At 34.0% G+C, this 24,810-nt stretch overlaps 1 protein-coding gene across 3 annotated transcripts in view; it reads left to right on the plus strand.

Annotated features, from left to right (window-relative positions):
* Ski6 (exosome complex component Ski6) overlaps positions 1-24,810 on the plus strand; it is a 61,290-nt gene extending 36,480 nt beyond the window's left edge. Inside the window, exons 1-7 of one of the 3 annotated variants that reach the window (XR_016304698.1) lie at positions 16,708-16,950; positions 17,197-17,272; positions 18,474-18,610; positions 19,754-19,949; positions 21,236-21,330; positions 22,482-22,773; positions 24,018-24,810. Coding sequence is in view for 2 of the 3 variants with exons in the window: in XM_089646470.1 (XP_089502596.1) it covers positions 16,780-16,950; positions 17,197-17,272; positions 18,474-18,610; positions 19,754-19,949; positions 21,236-21,330; positions 22,482-22,571 (765 nt within the window). In the remaining variant the exon portion in view is untranslated. Of the gene's footprint in view, positions 1-16,707; positions 16,951-17,196; positions 17,273-18,473; positions 18,611-19,753; positions 19,950-21,235; positions 21,331-22,481 lie in introns of those variants that run through there. The other 2 variants (XM_089646471.1, XM_089646470.1) reach the window with 2 other exon arrangements.

Genomic DNA, 24,810 nt, shown 5'->3' on the forward strand with positions numbered 1-24,810 from the left:
ATGAACATTCTTCGAATCGAACCTTGGCACTCTGTAAGGATCCGATAGGTCGACGGTATTGTGTCAAGGCACTGCTAACATTAATAATGCGACGGTTAAGAGGAAAGGATATCGAAAGGTTGTAAAGCGAAAACTACTGGAAAACATAAATGTGGACCCATGATAGCTGAAAATTGTCACATTATACTTTCAGTAGAAGATACCACATTCCGTAGTGACTCCGTGGTAGAGCATTATGATCCTTTTCCCTAGCCAGGTCATAGGTTAATAATAAGTTTAATTTAGCATAGGAGTTATAGTATTAGTTGGTGCAATGCAATAATACCTGCATTCCATAATACCATGTGTAACAAAATAACAATATAAAATAAAAACAGAAAATAAAAGAAAAATTGTTCAATAGAAATAATGCAAAAAAAAAGTATTTAAATAATCTTAATATTTAATGGGTTTCTCTCGAATATAATGCCCAATAGAAAGGTGACCCAAACTAACCTAATTTTAATCTTCTCTTCTTCTTCCCTCTATGTTTATCCAACAAATTACACGGAGAAAAATGATAATTTCTAATTTATTAAGAATCTCTTCAAATTATTCGTAATCCGGTTAAAAAAGGGATTGCAAACCCTTACCGAATAAAATGATAGGTTTACTGTGAAACTTTTGGCAAAAGATGAATGTATTATCATGATGTCGGAACACGTGTTCATATACTTGCATTTACACATATTCCGACACCAACATGGTGCGTGATCACGTGTTTCGATATATTAGGAATAAACTAAAAGTTTATCTGGAAATGGCCTGCAATCGCGTTTGTAACCGGATTACGGATAATTTGTAGTGATTTTTAATAAATTAGAAATACACATTTCTTTTAATAAGAATAAGATGGCGAAATTATTTATTAAAGTCGAATTTCTTGTCCAACTTTAAATAACATACTATTTATGCCTATATTACACCTAAAAGGAAAATCTTATATGGACTAAATCAGTGGTCCCAATTTAATTGAATATGTAGGTCTATTCTAGCTAGGTCTATATCGACAGACGACACAAAAACAAGAAACACGGTATATCACTCTTCCAGACAGTTTGGCAGCCGCTGGTTTTATTATAGAATACCTCATTTGAAAGCCATTTGTCATTGTTAAATAATATTATTTGACAATGTCGCGAGTTCCGGGGCTCTACTGAACGTGTAAGGTCGAAGGATTCAAGGCTCCGATGAAAGTTGGAGAGGAAGCACAATGCGGTTGATTGATGGAAATTTTTCGATAATTGAGTTTTTGGAAAATCGTTAAGATATATTACTTTTCAGCGTATCATCTCAGCGATATTTTATTTCCCTTTTTACAATTTTATGTAGCTTTCGTGTGACATAAAATTGTAATAGTAAATGTAAAAAAAAAAAAATTATAATTTTAAAATGTCTTAAAATTAAAAAAAAAATATATATAACATTCATTTTGATTTGACGAAGGATTGAACCTTCCTACCCAGAACTGGAGTTGAAAACTCTACCAATCTCACCAAGTGTCAATTGTGTAGGATCGACATTTATTTCGTATATTAACTGCTGTAATGCCATTTCAAAGAAATTCGTATATGTCGGCGTGTGTGTGCGTGATTGTCACCAAAATTTTATAGAATGCATTGTCATAGACAACTAGTCTATCAGCCGAGTAGAGTCAGTTTGATCGGATGTCGGGAAGTGGGTTAGTTTCCGCTTCCTAGATTTGCATTAATTCATTACAGAAAACAATAGTGAAATTCAGAAAGATATTTAAATAGTGAATTAAGAAAGAACGTATTTATAAAAAAAATATTATACTTCATGTAAAAATATTAAAACATATATTTTCGTTAAAACCATGTATGGTCGTGTGAGAAATGTGGAGATTCTCAAAGAATGTAACGCTGATGAGTGGGATTAAGAAAGGGACGCTCACATGGTTTAGACATGTAGAGCGAATGAAGGAAGAAAGGAGTGTAAGGAGAATATATGAGGCGAACTTTAATGGAAGAAAAAGTCGGACACGCCCGAGAAAGACATGGAATGAATAAGTGAACCCGATACTTGCGTCGGGCCATGTCAAGAGTCAGAATAACATAAGAATATGTATGAATGTGAATGTGACAAGACGTGTGCACCGAGACCAAGTTGTTTAACGGTTCGCCTTGTCTACCTACTCCTATGGGAAAACAGCGAGGTGGTTAGTTAGTTAATAAAAATATTTTTTTATGTGAAACCGTACGCGACAAGACTCCCAACTGCTCCCAACCGTCAGGAGCCAGTGAGACTATGGCATCCCTAATTGGGGTATGTTATGGGGCTGAAGGTAGTGGAGAGGGGAAGGAAATGGGGAATAACAAGGTGGGAAGTATCTGGCTACTCACATCTATTCACCAAACTCGACCAAAGCCATTTCAAGCAAAGTTTCAATTCTGAATGGTGGTCTTACACCAGAGCGATAATGAGAATGTCTTCCTCTCTGGAAAGTGCCGCAAACATACTTAATTAAAATTAGTAACTTTTGAAATAACACAAATCAATCAAACACAATTTACTTGAGCACGCCGGTATTTTTCCAGCTTGCTAATCGAGAGCTTTACCCCTTTTCCACGAAGGCTGTCAAAATAATAAAAAACCAATGTGATTTAGGACATTCGAAAAGAAAGAAATTATTTTATGGATAAATTTTCTAATTAATTTTAAAAATCTCTGTTTTTTATGTGCATACTATTCATTTCATGAACTACTGCTCATTTTTTAATTGGTACAGGTTATTATTTTTTTTTCGGTAAACTAATGTTTAAGACAAGATTTTTTATGCATAGCACAAAGGGTAACAATTATTTTTATAAGCAATAATTATTAGCCTGAAACACTCATCCACATTGAAAAATTTCCTGATAAAAGATACATGACGCCAACGGGATTCAATTCCCGTTCGGGAATTGAATGTGAACCCCCGAACGGTGTTCACATTCCCGTTGGCGTTATGTATCTTTTATCAGGAGATTTTTCAATGTGGATGAGTGTTTCGGGCTAATAATTATTGCTTATAAAAATAATTTGCACAGGATATTATTATAAGCATTTGAAAAATGTTCTGTCTGTCCAACTAGGAGAAAATCCCGTCTTAGGAGAGGCAAAATTTAAATAAATTTTCATACATATTTTTTATTACTAAAGATTTAAAAAAAGAAAAGAAAAGTAGAGAAAGAATAAAAAAAAATAAAAATCAAACATGAAGGGTTGATGTTTGATTACCAAACTTATTAAAATAATAAACATGTACTTAATATTTAATAATAAAGGGTTAAAACATGGAGATTGTTTTTTGTTTGTGTTTTTGTTTTTTTGTTTGCATTTAATTTTATTTTTTGAAAAGTAAGAGATTGATGTATCCAAGAATTGGTTAATTTATTCGTGTTTTCCGTTTTCTCAAGCGTCAGGTAAGAAGTAATATAGTTTTGGCTCCCTAAGCATGACAAGTGTCTTTGAGCAAAGGATATTTAATATAATTATAATGAATATAAAATAAAGAAAATATTAATTATTAAAAAGTTTATTTTGATTTGCTTCAATTTATTTACAAACGAACGATTTGCGTTGTAACACCAATTTGTCGTATATAAATTTAGAATTTATACCAAAAACAACATTATTACGATGTATTTTTATATTTGCATAGTGTGTTGGTATTTTTAAAAATTGCCTCTAAAATCGGGAAAAATTTAATTCTTTAACGGTATAAATTTTTTATATTTGAAACATAAATAAATAATGTAACTGCGTATTTGCTTTACCTTTTAATCAAAATAAAAATTATTCAAGTATTTTGGCCAAATTTACGTTTTGTATAAAAAAGGTCGTGATTTACTGTTTGATTATTGACAGTAGATGTATACTTTTATTTGTTTATTTAAAGATAGATACAAAAGACAGTACAAATTACATACTAGAAAGCTTTGCCTGTCCAGCTAGGAAAGTTTCCTGTTCTAGGACAGACAAATTGACAGGTTTAGTTCATATTATTCCTTAAGAAATGTACATAATTAAATAACAAAAGATTTCATTTTTCTCTGCAACGAATTTGTGTAATGAAGAAAAATACTAATATATATTTTTTTTACAGTGGTAGTGGCTTTGTAAGGATTACCATAGTAGCATATATTGCATTCGGATTTACAGTATAAGAAATAAGTTAGGTATTTAGTAGTAATGAAAAGTATAAATGGAGATTTTTTGTTTTTTTGTAGTTGTGACAATGTAGAAAAAGTAACCTGGTAACATGTATTATATTCGGAATTTACCGAATTAACCTGGTAACATATAAAATATAAGGATTTGCAGTGTAGGTAAGTTAGTAGTATTTAACAATGTAAACCAGGTACCTGATAACATGTTGGAGGAATTACATTAAGATTTACAACATTAAGAGATGAAGTTATGTTAGGTTATGTGTTTACAAGTAGTGAACTTATAATACATAGTACACTTATATAAGAATCTACATATAAATTTACAATATTAGATATAATTTATGTGTATAATAATATAAATGATTTTTAAGGGTTGTATCTACAGTATGTAATAATTTATGTGCAAACATGATTATTTTCACTAATTTAACTATATACCTTAGTGTAAAATTTAAAGAAATATCGTTTTGCTTAAAATCTGACAAATTACTAAATCAATCGTTTCTTGAGAACGATACCTAACAGATCCCATTGTTTAATTCGAATGCCATCAAAGAGAGGTCCCCAGCCGTCAAATTATTTCCTTTACTTCCGGCCACTGGCCGGGGGTTCTCTGATCTAATTAAGTTAACGGGTTAACGTGGCGGTGCCCCTTTTAAGGGGAAACCAAACTTAATCCAATCTAAAGGCAATAAATTACTCTTCATAAATGATTCAAACCGGACGAAATTTTCCTTAAAAACCCGCTGGAATTCGTAATTGATAAAATCGAATTTTCTGATCGGATATACCTACATAATACCTACATTCTGTGAATTATTAATTTGTGCTTATATACCTCACGGGAAAAAATTATCGTTTAGAGTTCGAGATATTCAAATAAGTTCGCACCGTGGACCGATCGGGGAAAAGAGATCAAACCCAGTTACGCAGAGCGCTCGAAACAACATGACCATCCCCATTTTTGTGATTTGTCGATAAATGAATCTAACAGTATACAGGCAACTCGCATTGAAATATCACTATTTGGTCCTCGGAATTAAAAATATGCTTACGAATTACTAGTGAAAACATCCCAAATCGGGTGAACAAAAGTTCGAGGTTATTTCATTAATTTTACGACTGATGTCGTAGTTTATTTTGAGCATTCTCGAAGTCTCCTGGTGCCAAAAATATGGTCACGTGATTTGCTTCCAGCTAATCGAAATGATACCCAGATATCATGTTAGGGCAAGTCTGTTAATTTGGAAATCTTTGTTTCGCATGGAGGGACCAATCCATTGCTCGAAGTCCTTCGACATTGCGCAAGCAAAATTTTCGGCTTATTACTATGGGGGATTTCAAATATTATCAGGTTAATTTAATTATTTCCGAAATCTTACTATGCTTTTTAACAAATGTAAAATATACAGGGTTTTCTGGAGGTGTTATTTTGAATAGCCCGCTATTTCGGTAGATGTTACTTTTGAAGCTGTCATTTTTTCACATTTGACAAGTAGAAACTACGTCATTAATAAAAATGGAACGATACACGCTTCAACAACGCATTGAAATTATTAAAATTCACTTGAGTGAATCAAATGCAAATCATCTTGAGTGATGAGGCCTATTTCCACCTCGGTGGCTTCAAGCAAAATTGTCACATCTGGGGCTCGGAAAACCCAAGAGTTATTGTTGAAAAACCTCTCTTTTCTCAACGTGTAACTGTTTGGTGCGGTTTATGGTCCGGCGGAGTCATTGGATCTTACTTTTTCGAAAATGAGGCTGGTGCAACAGCTACGGTGAATGGATTGCGCTATCGAGAGATGATTAATGATTTTTTATGGCCGGAATTGGATGGTATTGATCTGGACAACATTTACTTTCAATAAGACGGCGCTACGTGCCACACAAGCAACGAAACCATTGATCTTTTACGATTGAATATCAAAATAACACCTCTTATTGGAAAACCCTGTATATAAAAAAAATATTCCAGTGTTCATATCATTTGAAAGCTTGGTAACCCGCTGTTACAAGATGTAACTAGTTGTATTAACAAATTATTCCAATGAGGATTCATTTAATGACGCCATAGCTCACTGGAGAAGTTTTAGAAGAATAGACAAACATATCGTCAGCTATATAATATATGTAACTAAAATGGTTTCGAATTGACTAACATATAATATAATTTGTAAAGTAATAGCCATGAGTTCCAATTTGGAAAATGACAATTAAAATAATTTTCTGTTGACATATTATATTAGAGGTAGGTAGCTACTTTATCGCTTTTCTGAATTCTTTAAAATTCTATAAAATTAAATTCAAAACAAATCCGAGTTCTTTAAATCGGAGTTACGATCACCGACAGACCCACAACCGGTATTTTGTATGTTTGATAAATAAATAAAAAAACATTTTTTTATATTCTTTACTAGTGGATGCTTTGTTTTTGATAATGTCTTTCTCGGGCGCCTCTGACTTATTCTGACTGTATACCACAATGTTACTGTCAAAAAACTACATTACATCGACTCTTTATCTCATTACGATGCAAAGATATTGCATTAAGTATTCCTCGGGCATCCCCAACCTCTTTTACCATTTAAACATCTTTAAATACTTCTGGCACTAATAACATCAAACTTTTTCAGCGATATCGATCGACTACTTTTAGAGTTTTGCGAGCACAAACATAAGCAGGATGAATTTTTATATGTTAAGATGTTCCCGAACGTTCCAGACTATTCCCGAACTTTCCACATTATTCCAGAATGTTCCGGAATGTTCTCGAATACTCTTAAATGTTCTGGACTATTCTAGAAATTTCTAGAGGGTGAAACTTACAATCGTTATATCTTCAAAAGCCCGCCCTTCGGGTAATAACGGGGACCTTCTTCATGGATGGGGGATAGAGGGCTAACACACCATATAACTTCCTTGATAGTACAGGGACTCGTTTCTATTGGTAACGAGTATATTTTGTGTATCAATCTAACGACACTAGCAGATTCCTATGTTACCATGGTAACCTTTGTTCTTTTAAATATGATTTAAGATTTTCACGGCTAAAAGTATTTTTGCTATTTGTTTTTGGGGTGTTATGCCGTGTTGCGCTAACTCCTTCTTTAGCCAACGTTTCGGACAGCATTGCAGTGTCCATCATCAGGGCAGATGTGTTATTTGAGGTTGTGGTGAAATGTGAGCTTATGTATGAGGTTGTGATACCGTGTTGCCAGCTCCAACCCTCTGCGCTAACATTAACGTATTAATTTTTTATTTAAAGTGGTTTATTCGTTGTTTTTTTGTTTTTGATATATTTTTTTTTCTTTTCAAATTTTAGAACTCAACAATAAACGGCTTGTGAACGAAGCGTCCATCTATTTTATTATTATAAAAGAAAAATAATTAGATAATAAATGTGATTGACCTACCAAAAAGAGCCTTAATTAATCAGATACATTGATCTGAAAGAATCAAGGAGTGTGTGCCAAGACAGAGTTGGGTTACGGTTCATCCTATCTGCCTACCCCTCCGGGAAAATGATCTGATACTTAATCCGTAATCCGTTTTTTTTTAGATTTCCCAGTCTGCCTCTGTGTTTATATTGTAGATAGAACGAGGTTTTGAAAGTGGCAAGGACCGCGGACCTTTAGGCCGGTTTTTTGGCCTGGGGGCTCTGTTTTGGGGATGTAATTTGAAATACAATTTTCCGGTCGCCTTTGTGGGGAACACAAAGGACCAGAGGATGGAAAATATTTCCTGACAACAAAAAAGACCCAGGGACCTCACACTTACCCCCACACCACCCCTACAGCCTCCAGTCCTCGTGTCCCACAGGTTAGATCTGGGATATGATGGTATTGGAAAACGTCACGCTCGTTAGAAATTATTGCATAAATTATTGTTCCTAGAATATTAGAAATTTTAAAAGCTCACATTGGTAAGATATTACTTCAATCTTCAAAGACTATATTATTTTTCATTTAAGTTTCAGAAATTCAGTTCTGTTTTTGTTTTGTCATAGTATTGTTCACTTACGTCATTGGTTTCAAAACGGAGTTCTACCACAATCCAAAGAAAACAAGTCTGTGGGTTTTACCTTTTTAAGTCTTTACACGTTTACAGAAGATATGTTATCTGTTCTAATACTTAAACCTTGTTTGTGGTGTTACCACATATGTAACGCATTGACCAGAAATGACTTTTTATTGTCTATCACACCCTCAATATTGAAAAAGAAAAAAATGGCGTAAAATTTGAAAATATTTGATATTCTGCCATTAAATTAATTCCCAGAAAAATATGATGGTTATTGGGAGATTATTTTTTTTATCTCCCATCAAAGTGAACTTTTCAGAATGGTGATTATATTTTCGATCCAATAAATCATATGATAGTATATTAAAAAAACGCCGTAAAACCTTGGAAATGGAGGTCACCAATTTTTAAAATGTCGTAAATTTATAAGTCGTAAAGAAATATGAAGGCGCACAGTGTTTCGAAACTGGGATTTTTGGGGTGTTTTAATATCATTTTTATTTTTTTTGTCTTTTGAATAAGTGAATCACCATAGATTGAAATCCTTAAAAAGAAAAAAAACTATCTGTCCATATGTAGAGTAAATTATCTTTCCAGATTTAGAGTCAAGTATGTGTCCAGATATAGATCAAAGTATCTATCCAGATAAAGATCAAATTATCTGTCCAGATATAGAGCAAAGTGTTTGTCCAGATGTAGAGTAAAGTATTTGTCCAGATGTAGAGTAAAGTATCTGTCCAGATATAGAGCAAAGTGTTTGTCCAGATGTAGAGTAGAGTATCTGTCCAGATGTAGAGTAAAGTATCTGTCCAGATAAAGATCAAAGTATCTGTCCAGATGTAGAGTAAAGTGTTTGTCCAGATGTAGAGCAAAGTATTTGTCCAGATATAGATCAAAGTATCTGTCCAGATGTAGAGCAAAGTATTTGTCCAGATGTAGAGTAAAGTATCTGTCCAGATATAGATCAAAGTATCTGTCCAGATGTAGAGCAAAGTATTTGTCCAGATGTAGAGTAAAGTATCTGTCCAGATATAGATCAAAGTATCTGTCCAGATATAGAGCAAAGTGTTTGTCCAGATGTAGAGTAGAGTATCTGTCCAGATGTAGAGTAAAGTATCTGTCCAGATATAGATCAAAGTATCTGTCCAGATGTGGAGTTAAGTTTAAGAAACTAACTTCCTATGCCGTTCCGCTTCAGATTTTTTGCAGATTATTACATGAATAGTCAATTTTTAGTTTGTATTTGTTGATTTCCTGGAGGATTTAGATTCAAAAATTATATTTATTTTTTCTTTAGAATGATTTATTTAATAAAAAATAAAAACATCATGCGAAGTAAAAACAATTTTTTTTAACACACTTAATAAAAAAATGTCGTGATTAATTAAGTTATTTTAGGCAGTTGAGGCAGCGCGGTACGGCGTAATAACCCAAAAATTAATCACGATAAAAAAAATTTGGCTGTTATTATTAACATACTATTTTATATAAGTAAGATAATATGTTAATAAATACGATAATATGCATTTACCACTTAAAACACAAAGAAAAAACCAAATGCACTTACGAGTATCATCATCTACTCACTTAATTAATTCCTTACAATACATCATATAAGCAAAACAACGCATTACCTGGTAACATTAACTAATGTTTAATACATCAATGTCTAGTAAAGTAAAACATACAAAAACAAAAACATTGGCAAAAGCTTTTCAACAGCTTTATTAACCAGTAACTTATTTTTAATCTTCCTTTGTAACTCTCCAACTTCTGTAAAGTTTTCTTAATATATTCATAAAATATTTTTCAATTAACTGTGTTAAGACTGTCTAGCCAGTTTACAAAACTACTTACAATCTTCATTGAACTCCCTTTTAAATTCGTTTTCATTTCGGTCAGTGGCTGAGTTGACATTACGTTTATGTCCCACCCAGGCGTAGTGTGTATGATTCCTCGGCTGGCTAAGTCCTCCATCACAACACAAGGAACGTTTTCCGCTTACTGTGGTGGTAGTAGCAGATTTTCAAATATTGTCAGGTTATTCGTAACCCAGAAATGTTTGTCTTTCTTTAAAAAATAAAAAATAAATTATTAAAATGTTTTAATTTGTAACCACGATGTTTTCTACATAAATAAAATGAAATGTCCGTAAGTTTGTGACAGACAAATTAAAGTAGATATATAGTAGTTTTTTAAAAGAGACAATATGGTATAAATTAGAAAATTTTAGAAGATTTCGAAGACGCCTTAGGAAGATATGGCACGATCAAATAAAATAAAATTCGTAATAAAACTCTTCTCTTCTTTATAATAATATTATTCCCTCCTTAAAAGTGCACCCGGTTTTCAGGAATACCAGAATTCACAACTTGAAAACTTGACTCCGTAACCCCGAGCAACATCGGGTAAACGTCAGCAAGTAATAAATATATTGATGCCATCGAAATGAATACATGCGGTTTGACCTCGAGGTTTTGAAAATGACCCCGAACTGGTACTGACTTATGTAATTGACCTTTCCCAGCCAGTGGCGTTATTTGTAAATATCAATATTCGTTTATTTCAAAGCCTCGTGAAATCTAAGCAAGTTAAGGCGATGCACTACGTCGTGTAATATTTTAAGTCTAGCCGCTATCAATAACACACCTTGCGTAGATGGCGATAAGTCTTAAATTCCCGCTTAACACTATCCACCTGTTTTGATTTATGCAAGAAAAAAACATGGCCAAAAATTGCCTTTTATTTTATTTTGTGGATGTTCAGGCACAAATATTTAAATGTTTTTCGATCATTTTATAAATAACTGAATTCACCACATTATACAATAAAACCAAAACCTAAAATGGGTTCGTAAGTAGGAGATTTTGAAATTCAAAGCAATTTTCATAGGCCTTATACATTATTTTTTTCTGGGCTTATAAAAAGACTTATCTAAAAAATACTCGATTATTTTAAAGGCCAGGATATATTCAACTCGCAGTATTTAATTAAAGCATCTGAAATATTTCTAGGCGACCAAATTTTCAAACCAAAAACACATGATTTTGCATTACTACGTATTTCATCGCCTTAATTGAAGTTTTTTAACTCTTTCTTAGAATTGAAAATCGCCTTGGTGTAATTGTATACAAAACCTGCGCTGCATATGTATAGCGCCGGAAAACCAAGCGCACACATCATTCAGTAAAATTACACAAAATTATCTTATTTATCATAAAGAGTACTTCCCTAAGTGTACCTTTTTAGATGGATGTTTTTATGCCGCACGGAGATTTAACTATCGTACCTACAACTGAAAATATTTTTGAAATGGAATAAAAAACATATGGGAAGGAAAAAGGTAACTAACCTATTATGAAAATAAAATATCTTATACTCTTTAATATATTTAGTGCAATCCTCTCCGTGTGCCTGTGAATTCCTCCACCTATCCTACCTATCCTTTTGGTTTGCGAATTAAGGGTTAATTCACATAGACACAGACCTGCCGAGATTTTTATAATTATAATTTCACCCATGTGTTGATGGGCTACGCGGCTATCGCACAAAAGTTGTAGCGAAACCACCTCTTCCGATCTGGCACGCCACGCAGCTGTTAGGAGCGCGCATCCTGAACACACCTCCCCCGATGAACCCGGGGACACGTGCTAAATCACCCTAATCACTTGGGGTGACCTATGGCAGAGGTGTTGATTATCCAATGGTTCCCGGGGCGGTGGTACCCAAACCCGCCTCTCTAACTGAAATCAATTAGAAGATGTTTTTGTTGGAAACGCTTTAAACCCACTACCAAAATCCAGCTATTTGCTTTCCAGCGCAGACCCTCCTCCTACGTTATATACCAGCGCTTGAAGGGAACTCATTCAATAAAGAGAAAGGTATATCTCCCCTGAATATATATTATTCCCGATTCACCACCCCTGATCCCCAATCGAAATGAAATCGGCCAAATTCAAATCAACCGATCCCTGCCAAAGGGCAAATCCCGCCATTGTCATGACCTGAACACACAGAATAGTTGAACATTTGAACGGTGCCGATACTTTATACTTTTGATTAAGCCGGCCATAAAAAAAACCATAAAGCCACATGGACGATTAAAAAAACTACTTAATGGTTATTTCTATTTTTACTTTTTTGTTTATTTTCCCTGCATTAGAGGACTTAACAACAAGCCAGCAATGTTTTTTTTTTCATGATATATCGCACCAAGAGTCCCAACTACTCCCAACCGTCTGGAGCCAGTGAGGCTATGGCAGGGGATTTGTTGTGAGTCTGAAGGCAATGGGGAAGAGAAATACCTTGCTATTCAGATCAGGTCACCAGGTCAAACAGGGCCAAAGAACGGCTATCTCGTATGGTCTTAAACCAGGGCGATACTGAGTGTATCTTCCCTTCTAGAAAGTGTCACAAATGTATTTATTTATTTATATATATACGCCTAAAAAGGCTTTTACATAGAAGTGATACATGATGCAGTACAATAAGAGAATATGTATTATACAGGAGATATTGACAGTAAATAGACGTAATCCATTTTAAAGAAGGTAAAAAATACACACTTGTAAAATTGTGATTACAAGTATAATGAGAAAATATTAAAAAATATGAAGCAATATTAGTAAAACGTAAGAGTAACATAAAGTAAAAAAGAAATTACAACAACACTACATATTATAAGACAAATCATTAAAACTAATTTACCAACGCTACTCTAATTTGTAGGAATCAACAAAGTGTTGGTGTAGATTATGCTTAATTCTATAATATATATGGAGTCAATAAATAAATCAATAACACCCCCATACTTGTTGCCCAGATCATGCATCCTATTGGTCAGTGAGTGTGTCTGATAGTTGGTCGAGTATGTATTACAGAAGAATGTTATATTTTGTCTTGTATTCCTAGTCGGCACCTGTAGTTTAATAGTGGCAAGGATGGCAGGACTATCAATTAAGTTGTTAATGACTCTGTGTAACACAACCAGGTCTGAAATAATTCTCCTGTCAGACAGTGTTATTAGATGCAATTGATTCATCAAACTGACATAGTTAACGTAATCAATAGGAATTCCGAGCTTAAAATTTACGTACTTAAGAAATTTGTGCTGAACTCTTTCTATATTATTGGAGTGAACTTTATATAAAGGGGACCAAATAGGTGAATTATACTCCAATATATTATTTTTAATTAGTAAATTGTGAAATAACACAAAATGCTATCAGTAAAAAAATATCCTTGCAACATATTACGGGACCTAAGTAGGAGATTTCGCATTTTTTTCTTAGGGTTATAAAAAGACGGAAAAAATACAGCAAATGCCAAGATGTATTCTGCTCGCAATACTCAATTAAACTTTTTTTATGATATTTTAAAGATATCAAATTTCCAAATCAAAACATTTCGCCTTAAATCATTAAAAAGGTAATCTTGTCGAATGTACGTAAGAGGCAAGGTTCGTAGAAAACGTATTTAATATTACGTTTGTTAAGGTTCGTAAAAAACGTATTGTTAAATACGTTTTCTACGAACCTTGGGCAAGAGGTAGTCAATACTCCTGCCCATCTCCTGTCCCGGCTCCTCTGCTGCAACTGGTTCTTTTTGAAATATTTATCAAAAATGAAATAACCTTTTGAAAAATTGTGAAAAATGCCACAAACGTATTTTGAATTTTTGACAAGAAAAAAGATTTCCCCCCTGCCCCCACATTTTTTTTCTCTCGAATTCACTAGCAACTGATAACTGGAAACGCGGTGACAATCTATTTCTGGAATCAATCATCTCTAGTTGGTACTCACTAATTTGTTCAAATTGAAGTCACTCTGTGTTGCCATATTAATAAAAAAAGTTCATTTTATCATCAAACTCGTACGTTTACTAGTAGTTACTCGTAAGTCATTATTTTCGCCAAAATGCTTCATTGTTGCCATAAACCGTTTTTTTTTCAATTTACAGTTACTTCTCCATTTTTTAATCTAATTTTGAGAGAATGGGTGAATGGTACGCTCAATAGCAAGGGGTGGGGTGTTCGTTTTGTTATTACAAAGTCCCAGAGCCGATCCCCGGCCGATAATGACTGAAAAATACTAGTAGGTACGTTTTAGGATTCTGATGAAAATATGGCTATTTTTCCCGGCGGCTTATGTAAGTGATTGGTATCGCTAACTTTGTTTTTCACACGATACTGATTGGAGAGCTGTCAAAAATTTAAAGGTACAAATTCAAAGCATTACAAACATAATGGAGCGCTTAGAAATTTTAGCATTTATAACATGCGTATTTTTTTTAATCGTGCTGGAAACAAAAAAGGAAAAGATATTACCTTATAAGTAGGTACCTACCTAATACCTTCTGTTTTTTATAGTTGGCTGGTTTTTTGACTAGTAATAAGTAGTTTGCAATTAAGTATTAGTTTCGCCCAAGTATCAATGCTGTTTTCTTCTTTTTGATCGATTAAAACAAAAATCTGTGGAACAACAAGCAATACGGTTACATAGATATTGATAATTCATCATGTAACCCGATGTAACCCTTGAAATCTTGACTTGAAATTCAAATTTCATGACGAAAAACATTTTTTTTCTTTTAAAGAGAGTAGTTAAAACTTTAAAACTCGAAAAGACATAGTACCTCCCTACCTAACAAAAAACTATATGTAATTATGAAACGGAATTAGTAAATACCTACTCAATTTATCTACGATGGTCACACCACTTTTTTTATAATGGCCTTACCTGCTAAAGACAGTTTTGTTCCTCTGTGTATTGTGAGAGAAATTATGGCCCTCCCGCAACTAACTGCCATAAGTCATAATTCCAGTGGTTTTTTTTTAAATTAATTTCCACCTATGGCGTCGAAAGAAATCCCGAAAAAATGCCATATTTGAAACTAACTTTAATACTACAATAAACAAACTATGTTCTTGTATTTTTACGAAATGTGGTTTGATTTTTTTTTCCGATTTTATGTCCGGATTAAATCTTCCCCATAGGAAAAACTAAACCCTTCCACACACTTTTCCACAAATGATCATCTAGTCAATCAACATTATGCAAGTGCATTATATAAGCAAAATAAATACAAAACAATACAAGAACAACACGTCAACTCACCAGAGATCAAATGGGAAAATAATTCACCGACTCCAGATATTTTCATATCAGAGGGTTCGGCTCGGTAGAACTCCTAACAGGGCGTATGAATCCTACTGATCCCTCAACATAAATATTAAAAAAATCTTTCGTTATCCTACATGTATTCAAAATGACCGACTTTTGCTTCTTTATATACATATAAATGTTTTGATAGATCTAATACGCCTAAATGTTTAATGAGAGAGCTATGTATAATGCCAGTAGTAGCCGAAATAACGAATGGTAATATTTTCATAGTCTGAGAATGCCAAATTCTTTTAATCTCATTTCCTAAATCTGTGTATTTTCTTATTTTTTCATTAACAGATTTTTTAATATTACAGGAATTTGGAATAGCGACATCAAAGATATAAGTTATTTTTTAATAAGGAATATTATTAAGGCGTCGTGTAAGCATCTTGCATTACTATAACAGCTAAATTTTCTATTTTTCATATACCTACCTATATTCTCTATTTTCTTGAAGCGGGTGATATTGCTATCTGAATGTTGCGTTAATGTAGACATTCCAGACGGAAAAGCAGTAACATTGTGGTATAGAGTAATGAATGGTGGAAGAAGTTGGGAGAAAGACAATAACAATAGCAAAGCATTTTTCCACTAGTATATTTTAAAACAGGTGTAAAAATTATCCCCCAAGATGAAAAACGTGTAAATTTGTGTTTGAATCTAATAATTGCACGAGTCTGTATGTATCTATTTATAATAAGTACTATTTTTTGTTATTGTTAAGAGCAACATTATAAGATTGACACAGATATCCTATATTTAGATAAATCGCGCTTCATTCATTATTCATTTCTGAATTTAAGATTCAATGTAATATTCTATTATATAACAAATAATTAATTCTATTATATATCAGAAAAAAATATAATTTATTCAAATATAAAATAAAGTAAGGCCCGTATATCAATATTTATTTGTAATGGTATCACTTGCCGGGGCTCCTACCAGGGAGCAACTTGACAGAAGTAAATTTCTCTCATAGGATAGGGACTGATTGATATACGGGCCTTAGTGGCCTCTGTGTGAACGTTACTGAAGCTCTGAACACAAACGAATTTTTCATATCGTTAAGCCAATTTGTCCAACCTCCAAACCTTTGCAGAGTGGTTCGAGGCACGACTTCGCGTACTTCACCTTGGTTTATTTTTCGACGGCTAATAAATATAAATAATTGGAAAACTATCAATTTTGTTTTATATTTGATTACGCATTGATTTTTATTTATTTTCAAGCAACAATAGATTGCAAACCCTCGAATCATTTACCGTACTTACTTGTGAATTAATTTTATTGCTTGAAATTATTTTAGTGGCAACACTACTCAAACGTCAGTTTGTCAAAAAAGTCAAAACACACGTTTGGTACAATATTTGAAAATGTCTAACCGAGATTTATTATCAGACCAGGGATTGAGAATTGATGGAAGAAGACCGAAGGAATTGCGAAGAATTAAATGCAAACTCGGAGTGTTTAATCAGCCCGATGGAAGCGCTTATTTGGAGCAAGGAAATACAAAGGTTTTGGTCGCGGTGTACGGACCGCATCAGGTAAATATTGGAGGTTATCTTTGTTATTTGTCAATTTAATTGTGCAAATTGGTATTATTATGATGTATTCCTTTATTTTGATAATTGATTCATTTCCTTGATAAAAGCAGAGATTATTTTTCTTGCCTACATATAGCTTCTGCTGTGTTTAGTCCATTTTGAGTTCGCACATATTATTTCAGTTTCACAGTTATGTTTTATGTAGTTGATTATATTTCTCAAACCTTTCTTTATGTATATTTGTAGTGTACGGGTAAAATGAAGGGATCGCAAGAAGCCGTCATAGTGAATTGTCAATACAGCATGGCTACCTTTTCTACGGGTAAGATATTGTACTTACTTTAAACTCTCCCAAGCGTGTAGCCATCACTGTCCGGTGAATATTGTACAGGGTTTTCCAATAAGAGGTGTTATTTTGATATTCAATCGTAAAAGACCAATGGTTTCGTTGCTTGTGTGGCACGTAGCGCCGTCTTATTGAAAGTAAATGTTGTCCAGATCAATACCATCCAATTCCGGCCATAAAAAATCATTAATCATCTCTTGATAGCGCAATCCATTCACCGTAACTGTTGCTCCAGCCTCATTTCCGAAAAAGTAAGGTCCAATGACTCCGCCGGACCATAAACCGCACCAAACAGTCACACGTTGCGACAATTTTGCTTGTTGACGAAGCCACCGAGGTGGAAATGGGCCTCATCACTCAAGATGATTTTCATTTGATTCACTCAAGTGAATTTTAATAATTTCAATGCGTTGTTGAAGCGTGTATAGTTCCATTTTTATTAATGGCGTAATTTTACTTGTCAAATGTTAAAAAATGACAGCTTCAAAAGTAACATCTACCGAAATAGCGGGCTATTCAAAATAACAGTGCAAAAATGTATATTTATGTGATAAGTAGTTTTGTAATAACAATAACATCTAGTTTTGTATTTTCTTTTGTTTGGAATAACCACAATAAGTCTAGCTTACAGGGGATTTTTCCATGCTGCTAGGCACACTATTGTGTCGTAGTGACTCGTCACACAGCTACTCCATTTTCAGTCAATTAATATCACATACTACTAGTTTCATTTTGTTTAAAAATTACAGTGACCGATCGCCTGCCACTAATCATTTTCACGGTCTATTTTAGACATCCATCTCATGCGATATCTAGCCCCACGGCAAAAGTTGGAAGTCAGTCTACTTTGGCGCTTACGTTTTCAGTTATCTGCCTCCTGTCTACACAACTATTTTCACCACACGGCAAAAATCGACTAGTGTAATGCCCCCATCACGCTCTAATGATTCGTCAATCCAAACAAACTAGCAAATTTGTCGTAAACTGTACTTCTGTTTATAACAAATATCTTTTACAATTACATTTCATATGTTGACCCAAGCCTGCAGATTTGTTTGATTACTAAGAAATTCAAGATGTTTGAAGTCATGGTCTCCACTTTTTAATTATATATTTCAGGGGTCAGAGTTTTAATATGCAATGGATAATTTTCTTCAATTAACTTCATTATTACCAGGTGAGCGTAAAAACAGACCGCGAGGAGACAAGAAATCCCAGGAGATGTCGTTGCACCTCCGTCAGGCACTCTCTGCCGCCATTAAGACGGAACTCTACCCGTACTCGCAGATAGACATCTATGTGGAAGTTCTGCAGGTAATCATAATCTGTATTGTTTCAAATTTAACACAACCAGTAATAAACATTATGATTGGGCCAAATGGTGACTGGTGTATCAGTCTGGTTCTAGCTAGATTATTAACCCGTTCAACGCTCAACAAATCAGTTCAGACATCCACCGAGTGCGGCTTGATTTTGACATTTTTTATTTATCATTTTAAACGCTTTTCTTCTTCTGAAACCTTGAAGTTCTTATTACAGTAACATAAACATGTAAGCTACGCATAAGTGCACATGTAAACACAACTGAAGCCAGAGATGTATACGTACTTTTGGAGGGAGATCGGCAACAAATTAGCACCATAACCGCAAAAAATCTCTCACATTTCTGCGTGGATTGGTGAAGATATACTCGCTAACATAGCTAATAACGTGCCAAATAATAATTGTATATTATTTGACATGTAATAATCAAACAATATATGATTATTACATGCCAAATAAGTTTCTAAAGTTTTTTAGATCAGAATAAAACTATTTCTGCCTTCTTTTAAAGTTTGATTTGTTGTAATATATTGACACTAGCTGACGTGTACCCGGTGTTGCTCAACATTTCTCTGTTTTCTATAAATATAATATTCATGTATTATATATATATAAACCTTCCGGAAGAAATTCTCTAAATGATAGTGAAAACCCTATCAAACCCCGTTGCGTAGTTTAAAAGGACTAAGCGCACAAACAGACAGACGCCATCAGATACCAATGTATTGTCACGATTACGAATTTACTAAAAGTTTATCAGGAAACTGCCTGTAATCCCGTTTTTAGTTCATTATGATTTGGGATGTTCCCGGACATTCCAGACTATTCCCGAACATTCCAAAACATTCCAGAAAGTTCCTGGATGTTCTGGAATGTTGCGGAATGCTCTCGAATACTCTTGAATGTTCTGGACTGTTCTAGAAATTTCTGGAGCTCGAAACTTTCAACCCTTATATCTTCAAAAGCACGCCCTTCAAGTAAAAACGGGAACCTTCATGGATGGGGGATAGAGGGCTACCGCACCATATAACTCCCTTGATTGTATCTTATCGTTTTTAGCAATACGCACATTATTCACTTACTTTTGTAATATATATTGATTATTTTACTAAGAAATTTCTGCATAATTTTCAGGCTGATGGTGGCAATTACTGCGCCTGCGTTAACGCTGCAACCCTGGCCCTGGTGGACGCTGGGGTGCCCCTCAGGGAGCTTGTGTGCGCCTGCACGGCTAGTCTGGCCCCCGGAGATGTGCCACTGGTGGACGTATCTCATCTGGAGGAGACCCTGGGCGGAGCCAATCTCACCGTGGCCTGCTTGCCCACCAGTGGTCAGTTGGGATGTTTAATATTCACACACATTACACTTCGTAAATAAATTCCTTGAAAATAATCCTCTGTTAAATGCTACATCTTGAGGAATCAAACTTAAAAAAGTACGCATTACGCACCCACTACCGAAACTCTATCTACAACCTTCCTTATTTTTTTTATTTATTTATTTAATACATGTTACATTGTTTTGAAATTTACATAAAGTAGATATAATGAATCACCATACTAGGCGGCTGCCTGTTTCATGGTGACCAATTGAGTGTAATTACTTTGTATGAAATATGAAATCTAGTGTAAACATATGAAATTAGTAACTATAGATGAAGCTAAAATTTTGGAAAAATTGTAATAAAAAGTAGAAGATAGAAATTAGAAAGGAGAAATAAGTAAATTAGCATTAGATTGTAAAAATGTACATAATTATATATATAATTTTTAATATGTGTGCATGCAAGCTCACATGTGTATATAGCAGCAGACATACCTATATACATATAACAACACATGCATACATACACCCATATGACGCATCCTCACGCATATAAACAATATATACACCTCTATCTGAGTACTTGGAATAGGCTACTAACACTATAACAATCGCACATCAAAAAATTCCCGAGCGCTTTCCTTCAATATGTTTCTTTTTGTCATAATTATGTGCATTGTTTTACAATGTTTTTTTGTTGTTCTTACTATACACGGCATCTGGAAACTGTAGTACAAGCAAGAAACTAATGAATGTACATCACATAGAGAACCTAAAAAACAATTCCATTTTTTTTTTTTTTTTTTGTTATTTTTTGGCATCTAAAGGGTTAAACATGTTTTGAAGCCGGGTCTATGTTTCAACGCATCTTAAAAGAAATTAAACAGCTGATGTTAACCCCTTAGTGACCAAGTTTTTCAATATTAAATTGTTCAACCATAATTTATTTTATAATGTCGGTATCTTGTCAACGTTCCCGAGCATGACTGCAATGAACAAACAGCAGTTCACAACGACAAAATGTTCGTTATGTATTCGACCTTAACTGTTATTTGTACGTTAGCCATCTGCAGTCGTGCTCGGGAACAATGACAAGTTATCAACATTATTGATAAAACCTTTATCTATTAACCGTGCTAAATGCCCTGCTGGGCAGAGTATTAATTAAATCGGATTGTGTCAACGAAAGTTTTATAAATTATTTGTTATGGCACAATAAACAAATGGTGTTTACTATGTGTAGGTTCCTCTCTAGTGAAAATGTTATTTGATATTATGATGAAAAAATTCCAGGAAACATCGCCCTGCTTTCTATGTCACAAAGATTCCACATCGACCACTTACCCAAAGTGCTGGAGACCGCCATACAGGGCTGTAAAGATATTCAGGTATGTGTCTGATATATTTTATTGATATACAGTTCTCTCTCACTAATTTGCAACCCCAAAACCTGGGCAATTGTGCAATTAGTAAAAGCAGCAAATAGTACATACATCCAAATATGCATAAATTAAAACATATTTTTTGGTATAAAGAGTTATGGTTTGATGATTACGCTTGCGAAAAGAGTCCATTTATTAAACTCATTCTAAAAAAACATGGCGGAACGAAATAAACTGAAACACATGCGACAGTTGCTAAAATTCACAGACGACTATCCAAAAGTGAAATGTCCTAAAACTACAATATTACTTATCCCTGGTGACTAGTAAAATCGTCGGTGAGAGCAAGCTAGATGGAGGTATATTAACTGGGTGTGTAAAAGTAAGATAACCAAACCTGTCGGTTTACAAAGCTTGAGTCTAGGCAAGCGGCGAACTACTGAATTTAACATATGCATACCGGCGAATTATAGATCTTGATTTTGTGCTTTCTGCTAGTAAAAATAACAGCAGATTATACTAGTCGGCGGATAGTTAAGCAGCAGATTGCTGAGAGAGTTCTGTGTAAATTTTATTGAAATATCATCATGTTCCAATGTGAGTTTTACCAAATTTTACAGGCAAAAAACTTCCCAGTTTTGTATTCAATTTTATGTCAACAAACAATGTTTGAATGAGTACTGTGCGATAACGGTTAAACTTATGCACATAGCTGAGATTGAGCCCGATTCCTTGATACTTTTTGAAATTTTTTCATGTAAGAAAACATTTTGCTGAAATCTGCCATTTTTGCAAACATAACGACGATATATATTTATTTTTTTATATAGCACAATATTAGAGCTCTGATATTGATACATAGTTAGAAATATTTACAGATTTCTTTAAATTTTACATTTTTCCTGTTCATAAGCCTTCTAGTGACTAGCTTTGAATATATGCAAACTTTTCTCAAATGTCTCCAGTTTTTCAATTCTTTGTGTCTCTCTTGAGATCGTCAGCAGATCTCAATTGTGGGAGTGATCTCTGTTTCTTTTTACAAACCACACTTGTCTAATAAATATCCCTTCCAATTTTATGTCAGATTGTATTTTTTTATCATTTGCATAACTACATATGTATTATAATGTGTTGTTGAAATGTTGTTTATTTGTCAGGCCATCTTAGACCGAGCCATCAGGCAACATCTCGCTGAAGTAGGATCTTCTGTTGGCTGGGGAATACAATCCAAACTTCCAGTGGATTAATGCTGCTCCACATACTCATGCAAGGCCTTGCTTAGAAATGTATTTCAATATTCTGTCCAATACTTCTACAAATGAACTTTGGTAGAAACACATCTCTGCATCATTTGGATTGAAATGTGGATAAGTAAAAAACAAAAACAATTAAAAATATGTGAACAGTGAAAGTTATTTTGAATATGAGCTTTGAAAAAAGATTTTAAATGTGAGTTTTTTAAAGTTTGTAAAATAAATTTTAATATCTGATGCATGTTCTTTTCAGTATCAAACAGTAATGGGATACTGGGACCTGGGGGACGCCATAGTGTTTTGGCAATAGTTCACTCTTTTGTTTGCCAATCTGTACTTTTTCTCTCTCTGTTATATACGTCGTCAACAGGTTCATTGTCGTTTCAGCCATTCCTATATGCCAATACGATTTCATTACTCTTCTTGGAATGAATTCAAATTCTAACTAATTGAAACTTCGTTCGCGTGGACTTCACCAATGTAAAACGCAGAGTTAGGCTAATTCAAAAGATACAGATTCACCCCCCAGGTCATGTTTGCGTTGTACTGTTTCCCATATTTCCTGTAATACCTACACCAAAGTTGTCATCAGGTTTCTCCCTAGGGGGGCGATTCCTTTTCTGTTTAAGGATAAGAAAGTAGTCTTATCCTTCAAATTAACGACTTTACGAGCAATTCAGGTTCTACATGGATAAGGAATTGAATCCTATAATTTCTATACCCGCTATATCCGATTTTTTGACAAAATGATCTGAGTATGACATCTTGTTCACATTTTTGCGAGCAACAAGAGGAGCCTAAAATTGAGTTTCAAAACCCTCCTTTTCGCGACCAAAAACCATGTTTAAACTGCGAGTGAGAAACCAAATCCGCTATATCATACAGAAAGTTACTATCAAAACCCGCTATATCGGATTCAACGAATCACAAGCAGTTATTTTGCCAAAATACAATATGGCCGCCGCTCTGACGCCACGCTCGTGTGTCAAAATGATCTACGCGTGAGTTTCTAAACCCGCCATGTCGGCTCAGTTGACTTTCAAAATCACGAAGTGAGTATCAAAATCCGCTATATCCATTTTATTTATCGAAATAACTTAATTATTGCTAGACATATATAGAAAAATAAATGCTTTTCGAAATTTTATTACTCCAATTCATTATATAAAAAATTGTAATGCATTTACTTATGTACGCTAGAGATGTGACAGTTTTTTGCGGTTTTCTCCAAATCAATGAAAGTTGATATAGCGGGTATAGAAATTACACGACTCAATTGTCCTTAACGTTAAAATTAACAACTTTTTCACTGTCATCCGAGAGAACTGGAATCGCTGTTAACGAAAAAGTATCACAAAATAAATGCCTTGAGGTTTATATTATGTTTTCTTCATCGTTTTTAATGACTCTTTTTAAAGGTGTATTCACCGTTATTTTTAGATTGGAGTTATCATGGAACCAAAAGTAACACAACCGAAGAGTAATTTCAAAGCACAACTTCCCATCGAATTCCGGTGCCTCGCTTTGAAAGCCTGGATGTAAATGCAAGTTTCCTACAGTATTAAACAGTGCACAAAGTTATCGCTCAATCGCATGTTGTAATTTGTTAATTTCATCCACCAATAGCAGGCCTCACGGGCATCTCATCACCAGATAAAGAGATGAATTTTACAACCCAACTTGATGTGAACTTGTTGTTCAAGCCTCAAAATACATTCATTTGGGTGTTCTTTCAAGTTCTCCACATAAATATCCTCCAGCCACTTCCAATAGTTGTGATGACTCCTGTATTAAGCTCTTCCAAGACAATTCTGCATTCCATCTAGAGTTTGGAGTTGCTTTGGGGAACCTTATGGATACTATTTATGTTAACATTTATTTGTTTGTAACATGTCAACTCTGTTTGCTGGTCAGGAATGATTCAGTGTTTGCAAAAATATTATAAAAAAGACATTTCGTTAAGGCTAATTTCCTTTTATGTTTACACACAATTTGAGGTAAAAATGAATATAATTGAACAAGGTTTAAAATTGCATTTTAGGCGTGTCCATCTCTACCCGTGTGTTAAGTTGTTCACCATTTTTTCTGTGGGATTACTACCTAGGTATATTGTTTCTTTTATAAAATTACATAATTAAGTGGACTTTTCTACTGTGTAGTTGAGTCTTCAAAAAAATTTTCAAACACTACCTATTTTTATATGTTTGTAAATAATAAAGCTAAATTAAACTGA

The sequence above is a fragment of the Hesperophylax consimilis genome, chromosome 24 (genome assembly GCF_061612785.1).
Source record: "Hesperophylax consimilis isolate HC1 chromosome 24, BYU_Hcon_1.0, whole genome shotgun sequence".
NCBI classification, from domain to species: Eukaryota; Metazoa; Arthropoda; class Insecta; order Trichoptera; family Limnephilidae; genus Hesperophylax; species Hesperophylax consimilis.